The sequence below is a fragment of the Centroberyx affinis genome, unplaced genomic scaffold (genome assembly GCF_046629955.1).
Source record: "Centroberyx affinis isolate AG114_WGS23_722 - 3 ecotype Tasmania unplaced genomic scaffold, CSIRO-AGI_Caff_v1 ptg004211l_1, whole genome shotgun sequence".
Lineage (NCBI taxonomy): Eukaryota > Metazoa > Chordata > Actinopteri > Beryciformes > Berycidae > Centroberyx > Centroberyx affinis.
In genome coordinates this window covers 80341-90000 of record NW_027281956.1, presented here as the reverse complement: position 1 = coordinate 90000, position 9660 = coordinate 80341, and the positions used below count along the sequence as shown (strand labels likewise).

The window sequence follows — 9660 nt, the reverse complement described above, 5'->3', positions numbered from 1 at the left end:
GAGGGATCGACTTCAAGGGAGGGCACAAAGAGTTACAAGAAGCCTTCAACAATCTTTCTCCTACTCTCAAGTCAGTATTGGCAACAAAGAAAATTCGCTTTCGATTTAATCCTCCACAAGCACCGGCTCTGGTGGAGCCTGGGAGCGGGAAATGCGCTCAGTGAAGAATGCTCTGAGGAGGACCATCGGTGCGCAAATGGTCACCGAGGAGTTCCTGAAAACTGTGTTAATTCAAATTGAATGAATCATTAATTCCAAACCACTCGGCTATGTGTCGTCTGGCGTTTCAGACATGGATCCAGTCACTCCAAACCTGCTCCTCATGGGACGTCATGATGCATCACTCCCCCTAGAGTCCTGCCCAGACTCTGAGCGCCATACCCGAATACTAACGGATCATTTCTGGAAACATTTCACAAAATCCTACTTACCACCGCGCCAAGCGAGGCACAAGTGGCAAAAGGACAAACAGCATGTAGTAGAAAATCATGCTTATAGCTTATATATATATACATATAGTAAACATATATCCTAATACGCATAAGTTCAAGTCAGAGGCCTGTAAAGCAGAAGATCTCAAAAGCCATATACTAGCAGAATGAAGAGCCCCAGATAGGCCACAAGGCCGCTAGACGTCTGGGAGGGTACAAAGAGACCTTGATAGGAACGTCAGGAGACTGTCCATCAATATGGTACGATCCTCACAGGATGCTCGGCCCCCCCCAGAAGGGACACTGAATAGAGAGAGATCTTATGGAAAAACCCCATGGGAAGGAGTGGTTAACTTAAAGGGGCGTCATACTGATCAAAGTGTATAAAAGCTATTGTAATCTGGCATGAAGCCAGTTCTTCTGCAGAAAAACTCAGGTCTTTGTTGCCAATAAAGATCTTCATATTGTACCGTTCTTCTGCCTTGAGAAAAGATTATTTTGTCACCTGGGGAAACCACGACAGGCTTCTTCAGGCAACTTCCATAGTGATGATTGTAGACCCCCAGCTGGTTGGTAAAGTCACTCGCATCCTACCAAGCAAAGATGGCTCCCTCTCTTTCCTTTTGTCATGGGGCGGCAGTCAGTTCTACGGAGCCCCTCTGGGGTCACATGGTAGAAAAATGTGTAAATCCGTGCGAACGGATTTGTAAACCGTTTCACAATCCATTCGCACAGTTTACAAATCTATTTATTTAACGATAGTGAAATTAGTTAAATTGATTTAGCTTTGTGGTTTTGGAGTTTCACAGCTTTTTTTTCCAAATCCGTTCACACAGATTTACACATCGAGTTTTTTTTTCTACCATGTGACCCCAGAGTTCACCTCCTCTGTGCATGAGTACTGGTCAGTCAACTTCATTTGCTCTTGATTGTTTAGTTCCATTTCTGTTATGTCCATATCTTTCTTAAAGTCATCCAAAATATTACCATATCTTTCCATATGGACATTTCATTTCAAGAGATTTGATTTATTGTATTCATGTACATTGTAAAATGTTTGATTGCTTGTTTTTTCTCACTAATTGATCTGTTTCATCAGCCCATGTGTGTCTGTTTTTTCCTACTGTGTGTTTAAGAATATTACTCTTTCATCACAGAACTTGGATAATCAAATTATAAGCTTTAACTATGTACACAGAGTTTATCTGACACCAAAGAAAAGACATCTGATGAAAATATCCACATCCCCGAATTGCACCATATGTAACCTAAATTTGATAGGTACATTTATGCATATGGTCTGGGAGTGTCCGGAGGGCAAAGCATTCTGGGAAATGCTTTCTCAAAAATTGTCTATTATGATACGAGTGAAATTGGATTGTTCACCCCTTCTAATGTTATTGAATGATGATTCATATCTGACGCTTAACTTAACTCAGAGGCAGCTGATGTTTTCGGGGATCATTGCTGCTAAAAAGATGGTTGCTGTAAGATGGCTGCCTTCTAATTCATTATCAATTCATCAGTGGTTCCAGTCTTTAACAGACTATGTATTCATGGAACTGTCCATAGCGAGGATGAACCATGCTAGTCAGAAGACTCTTGAGGCCTGGATGGAAGCATTGAGTTTAATTAAATATACATCATACATATACATCTTTATTGTTTTTTTATTATTATTATTTAGTTATTTTATTTATTATTATTATTTTTATTTTTTTCCCTCTGATTCATGTCAATGTCAAGGTACCTGCATCCCTCACATTCGGAAAAATAAAAAAAAAACTTGGTCACAAAAAAATAAAATGTGACACTGTAACGCCACCTGTTGGCGAAATCAATTTTGCATGTTACCTGAATTGATCGGTGTACATGTGTACCAAGTTTGGTTGAAGCTACACTAAGTGATTTTTTCTGACCACTAGAGGGCGATAGAGACATGAACACATTTTGTAAACACTCTGGATGACGGAAGCCCTTAAGGACAAACTGTGCATAAAGGCTAACGGCTAAAATAAACGTACCTATGGACAAATATCTCCGGTTACCAGTCTCACTTTGACAGATTTTTCTCCCGCTGAAGGTCACATGACCCACAGTGACAAGTGAAGAGGCAGGGAGCAGGTTCACTACTTGAAACCGTTTACTCGCTCACTTCATCGATTCGCCATTTCTCAGGCCGACTGACAACAAGCTTTAGGAAAGAAGAGAAAACAACAACAAGCTGCTGCTGTTTGTTTACATCATCACGTCTCACGGAAATCTCCATGTAGCACACGTTAGCTTCAGGACTGGTTACAGGGTCTGAAATTGCTTATTGCAGGTTTAAGGTAGAACAAGATGCTCATGAGTTAGGGCATTTTTTGTTCATTAGGCCCCGCCTTCAAACTTTGAAAGCCACTTGTAGCAAAACGGTATGGAATACCAAAAAACTGCTCCATAACATTTGTGCAGGACTGTCCAGATAAGCTGTGAGCCAAACTTGGTGATTTGGTGAGATTGGATCAAATTTGTAAGAGGAGCAGGGAAAAGTGAGTTTTTCCACAAAATTCAAAATGGCGGAAAACCTTGTGGGCAGAGATGTCCTATATGGATAGATGCGGCTTGACCCAAGGAATTCCCCATGATACAGAGTCCAGCAGACACAACGAAGCCACAGGTGCATACAGGTATAAAATGTCTCCATCATCTACTGCAGGTAGAAAAGCAGCTGAGAGTCTTTTTCTCACCTCAAAGGAAAAGCAGGACTTATTTCTAAAGGAACAAGTCTGGCCTCCTCTTGGCTTTCACACCCGAGTGTAATACGTGTTCTGCACTAACCTCTGCATTGTAGTGATATACTCTACAAGTGGCACTTTGTACAATTTTAAGGGTTCCTGCCTAGGAAGTGCGTGGTAACATTCTGATATTCAATTCAATTCAACTTTATTGTAACACTAACAGTGCAAACAACACGATATCACGTATGTCACCATGACTGTGTGGGTCTTGATGCCACTTCTCACTTAAAGAAGATGACTTCACAGAACCTTATATAACATTTGATTTAAAGAGAGGGCAGAGGTCCTCATGTGCTCAGGTAAGATCTGACACCTCACCACTGTCAGCTGAGGCAGGCAGAGATAAAGGTTTTCCTGAAGAGCTGCGTTTGTGTTTTCTGTGATCTTGGTGTTGAGGATGAATTTCATTTTGTGTTTCACTGTCCCATGTTCAGTGATTTGAGGAATCATCTATTTGAAAAAAATTCAGTTGAAGAACCCTGATTTGTTTTGGTTGTCTGAAGCTGATATGTTGAGTTGGCTCTTTAATGAGGAGATTTTTGTCTTAGCAAGATTTATAGAAAACACATGGCAACTAAGACAGAGAACACTGTGTCCAACATAACAGGACATTTCTGTCATGGAAATTGAATGTTTCTGAAATGTTTTCCTTTTGAATTTGTGGAACTGTATATTATGATTTGTCATGTGGCCATCCTGGCTGTTGCTGTCTAGTGTCTTGTAAGCCCATATGGGCTGGGCACCATAAATGGTGCAGGACACTTAAATAAACACATCAATCAATCAATCAATCAATCAATCAATCAAAATCTCACATTACTTTCAACAATGGGTAGTCAGTCAGTCATTTAGCTACTTTCACTCTTCTAGTCCCATAGGCCCGGCAAAAACAGAAAAAAAAAAAAAAGAACAGTGAAGCAACAATTAAATTTACTAACTGACAGAACCTGTTTTATTAAGTTTCATGAATACAGATATTAAGATGTAAAATTTACAAAAGAGAAAAAAGTAATGAAAATGACTGAGTAATGAAGTAATGAAGATGATGAAAATGAAGATGATTTTTCACATGAAACATACATCGAGAATAATCGGATGTAGAAAAAAAGAAATATTAATTCTAAATGAATTAAACAGAGGAAAAAAAGAATTAAAGTACAAACATTTTAATTAGTATTCTGTTTGAATTTGAACATAAGAACTTTTACATGTTACCAAGAATATGTATTAAGTATTCCTAAATGGAATAAAAAGTAGACAATAGGCCCTTTTCACATCGTCATGGTAACAGATTCCGCATTGAGAAACAAGTGCATTACAACTTCCTGTTGTTGAAATAATGTAAACCCAACACAGCCTGACCATAAAAACTCACGGCTGCTTCAAAAGAAACTATCAACACCACTCTAACTGCCTGGTGGAAATCAAATGAAATCCTCCACCATAACTTTTCACCCTCTGTTCTTACCCCAATGTGGCACAACACCATGTTCCTAATAAACAGAAAAACTTTTATTTTCCAGACAAGGAAGCAAAAAGGAATAACCAGCTTAGATAATTAATTCAATGAGGGCTTTCTTGTGACCTTTGACCTCATTCAAGAAAAATACAACATACTGGATCATCAACAGTCTACACAGTAATAATAAATCTATATTGCTATATCAAAATCTCTGTTCACTCAAACAAAAACAAAAATATCATATATAAATAAAATATCATCAATATAAAATATCACAAATCTTCTCCAGAAAACATCAACTCCAATAGACAAATGGACATCAGACCTTGGTATGCAACAATCCAGCATAAACTGGAAAAAGTATATGCAGTGATACTTTTTCCATGACCTGCAATTCCAAAACTTAATAAGGAATAAGATCCTGTGCAGAACCCACATCCCCAGGCACAAAGTTTACCATACTGGAACTAACAGTTCAGATGCACCGGTGTCTCTTCAAAGAAGTTGGCCAAGAGAAGTTTGTCTTACACCGATCACACCAGTATGGTTTCTCCCCAGTGTGGATACGCTGGTGTTGCTGATATGTACTTGACTGAGTGAAACTCTTCCCACATTGGTCACAGTGGAATGCTTTCTCCCCAGTGTGGATACGCTGGTGTTCCCTGTATGTATTTGAACGCCCGAAACTCTTCCCACATTGGTCACAGTGGTATGGTTTCTCCCCAGTGTGCATACGCTGGTGTCCCTTATATGTTCTTGAATCACTGAAACTCTTCCCACATTGGTCACAGCGGTATGGTTTCTCCCCAGTGTGAATACGCCGGTGTTGCTTATATGTAGCAGGACCATTGAAACTCTTCCCACATTGGTCACAGTGGTATGGTTTCTCTCCAGTGTGGATACGCTGGTGTTCCCTGTATGTATTTGAATGCCTGAAACTCTTCCCACATTGTTCACAGTGGTAGGGTTTCTCTCCAGTATGAATACGCTGGTGTTGCTGGTATGTACTTGACTGAGTGAAACTCTTCCCGCATTGGTCACAGTTGTATGGTTTCTCCCCAGTGTGAATACGTTGGTGTCCCTTATATGTCGTTGGATCACTGAAACTCTTCCCGCATTGGTCACAGTTGTATGGTTTCTCCCCAGTGTGAATACGCTCGTGTCCCTTATATGTTGTTGAATCTCTGAAACTCTTCCCACATTGGTCACAGTGATATGGTTTCTCCCCAGTGTGAATACGCTGGTGTGTCCTGTATGGACCCAACACACTGAAACTCTTCCCACATTGGTCACATCTGTACGGTTTCTCTCCAGTGTGAATGCGTTGATGTACTGTTAGATTACCTGAGGAACTGAAAGATTTCCCACACTGCTGACAGGAGTAAGGTTTCTCCCCTGTATGAACTCTGTGATGAATCTTTAACTTTTGAAGACTTGTGAATGCTTTGTCACACTGCTGACAGCGGTGACGTTTGGGTCTGCTGGTGTCTCTCTGTTTCATAGAGAAAGATATAAAGAAAGAGATCAGGACAGAGAGACAGGTTTAACACTTAATTACTACCTAGACAGTAACTAAGACAGACTAATAGACTAATGTTACTGTAGCGGCCATTTCTAATGTTTCCACATTCCGCACAGTTATAGATGCTGAACATGTTCTCAACGCATTTCTTGAATTAATTTACTCAGTTTGTTGATTCTTGATGATTCGTAATGGTGATGATGATGGTGACGATGAATGAATGGAGTAGCAGATGAAGTTGCAAAGTAACAAAGAAAAAGGCCACAAAGTTTAAATAAAAACTGAAATAGGCCTTTTCAGAATATGATAGAGTAAATCAAATAACACGAAAAGTAACCAAAATAACAAAACAAGTTACATTATTATTTATATCAATTTACTGGCAAAGTGCCCGTGATTGCTCACTTCCAAAGCATAACAATAAGTACAAAAAAACAGAGCCATTAAACAAAGCACCACTGTCTTCTGAGCATTTGAAAAGTCACAGACAAGATTACTGCAAGTCTGTCAACAGTCTTATTCTTTATTCCACAGCGGGAACTAGCAAACATATTTTGCTGATAGGCCGTTCTAGTGTGTTTGTCTTTGTTTTTAGGAGCACACTGCGTACTAGTCCCTTTGATCTGGTTCTGGTTTCTAAGACTCTTCCCATTAACCAAGATCCTCTGGGTGCATTTGAGTCTGCAATGAGCACAATGTCTCCTTTGACAAAGTTTCACTTAACACGGTGCCATTTGTTTCTTTCTTGCATAAGTGGTATGTATTCTTTAATCAATCTTGTTAAAAATAAATCTGCTATGTATTGCACTTGTCTCCATTTGCGCCTTGGATATACATCATCAGGTTGAAATAAGCCTGACAGAAGATTGGGCTGGACTTTAAGATGGAGAAGGTGGTTTGGAGTCAAAGCTTCAAGGTCATTTGGGTCACTTGATACTGTAGTTAATGAACGACTGTTTAAAATTCTACTTCACACATGACAATATTAAGTCCCTCGTCATCTAGAGTCTGTTGGTTGGTGATGGACAACAGTGTTTTCTTTACTAGTCGTATTAGTCTCTCCCACACGCTCCATGATGTGCTCCACCGGGGGGGCTGAAGATCCACTGAACTCCCTTTTGCAATAATGCTTGATTTTGTCCAGATTCCACTTCAATGCATCTTTCATCTCTTTCTCTGTTGAGATGAAATTTGTTCCATTGTCTGATCTTATTTGGAGGACTTGACCTCTCTGACTGATGAAACGTCTGAATGCATTAACGCATGAATCTGTGTCCAAAGACTGAGCCGATTCTAGATGTGTGGCACGACTTACAAGGCATGTAAATACGACTCCATGTCGCTTAACAGTGCCACGTCCTCTTTTTAACTCAACTGGTCCAAAGTAGTAGTATTTTTAAGTTTTAAGTTTTGACAACATATGATTTCTTCCGCTGTGTCCAACTTGATAATGAATATCTCAGAGTAGAATTTTGGAACCATGGTGACTTTTGGGTAGAACAGCCGGGTGTTTTCCTCTCATCTGACATTTTGCTTATTCTTCCACCAACTCTTAAGATTCCGTCTTGATACACTGGGTCCAACTCGTACAATAAGCTGGTTCACTTCACACCTTGGTTATCTTCTTGAAGTATTTTCAGCTCATCTGTGAATGCTTCCCTGTGACAGAACTGAATGAGAACAGTTTCTGCTCTCTTTAAATCATCAACACTGAGCGATGAGGCACTTCTTGTTTTGATAAACATTTTCATTTCACTTTCAACAGACTTGTTCTGCTCGTCTCTGTCCGTTTTTTGTGCCGGGATAGTCAGAATCTCTTTTCTTCTAAAAAGACAATTCCAGCAAAAGGCTTCTCAGTTTTAGAAACCATGCAACTGCACTTTGTAGGTTCTTCCAGGATGAAAAGTGATGCATAAGCTTGTTTGCTGGACTTGGCTTAAACAAAAGAGTTGTATCCATTGTAACCTTTTCTTTTTTCACTTCAGGGTCATCTGTTGTGAGTAAATTAATTCAAGAAACACGTTGAGAACATGTTTGGCGTCTATAACCGTGCGGCACGTGGAAACATTAGAATTGGCCGCTACACAAGTTGAAAACTACTCTGCTCTTCATCGTCTTCCACCTGGATCAGTTTACTGGCAAAGAAACTGTGATTTCTCACTTCCTGTATTTCCTGTTTGTCTGGTGAAAACAGACTCGGCCACCAGGTGATGCTATTCTTCTATACTACTCAAATAAAAAAGGTAAAGAAGAGAAATGGCTGTAACAGTTACCAACAGATTAACATCAATGTTCCAACTGATATTTCTTCTCACCTCTTCTGAAGAATTCATCTTGCCTCCTTAGTGGCGAACACCAAATTCAACACAGCTGTCCTGAACGGAGACAAAATGGCCGACGACGTTCCTCTCCTCCTCCTCCGCCAGATGCTTCTCTTCCCGCCAATCAGCTCTGACATCATCAAAAAGAGACAGTCGGTAAGACAAGGGAACAGCCACAAAAACAACAGCAATAATAATAATTACAATAATAATATAGCTGCAAGCAGTGACTGTAGGATCCAGTTCTATGAAGATTTAAACCTATTGAAGAAATATGAAGGTTTCATTAATGTGAATGGTAAAACAATCAGTTAGTATAACAGGAGAGTCAAAGTTAAGTTAAAGCTCCAATATAAACAAAATGGCCGACCTTGAGCAAATATCAAATACATATAAAGATAGTACAAAAACAGGATAAAACATCGTAATACAAAAAAGGTTCAAAAAGGGAGTGCAAAGGTTAACTGATCTGTATTCATATGACAAATGCTGGCCTTTTTATTGATTTATTAATTTGATAAATGCTGATTGGTTGATGTGATTGATATGCTGATAGGCTAATTGGATGTGCTGATTGACAGTCGTCTTGCACCTGTTGTCAATGACGACCAAACTGTAAGTAGCCCACGGATGACGTCAGTTCCATGTCTGATGCTTTGAAGAAGGTCTGTGACCGAAACGTTAGTAGATGGTGTGCGGGAGCCTTATATATATTACATGTTGCTTTTCCTACCAGCACCCATGAGGTGAGCAAACTCTACTCCATCACACATACGGGGACTTTGCCATAGCTTCGTGTTTCAGTGGATCGACCCCCTGAACACAGCGAGTCAGAACCGGCTGAGGTTTAAGCTGTTTGTCCAAACTAGAAAAGACACTTTTCATCACTTCTGATACTTCGTCTTGACCTGTTCAATTAAACATCTGGATCATATCTATAGACTTCCGACCTTTGTAGCCTTTGAAGCCATTATTCATTTCCTAATGGACACGTTAAAATGAGATGAGAAATCAATTTTGCTTTGCTTCAATGGAGCCTCGTTTTACAAAGCAGCGGATGGTTCAGCATTAACCAGGAGTTTATTACTGTAGAGAACAACCAGTAAACCAGTTTAGATTAAAACAACAGAAAGTTCCGAGCTCT

The 9660-nt window shown here is 39.7% G+C and overlaps 1 protein-coding gene across 1 annotated transcript in view; it reads right to left on the bottom strand.

The window, feature by feature from the left end:
• Positions 1 to 5148: 5148 nt before the first annotated feature.
• LOC139664272 (zinc finger protein 850-like) overlaps positions 5149 to 9660 on the bottom strand; it is a 67253-nt gene continuing 62741 nt past the window's right edge. The window contains exon 6 of the mRNA XM_071543045.1: positions 5149 to 6077. Within this exon, the coding sequence (XP_071399146.1) occupies positions 5149 to 6077 (929 nt within the window). The remainder of the gene's footprint in view (positions 6078 to 9660) is intronic.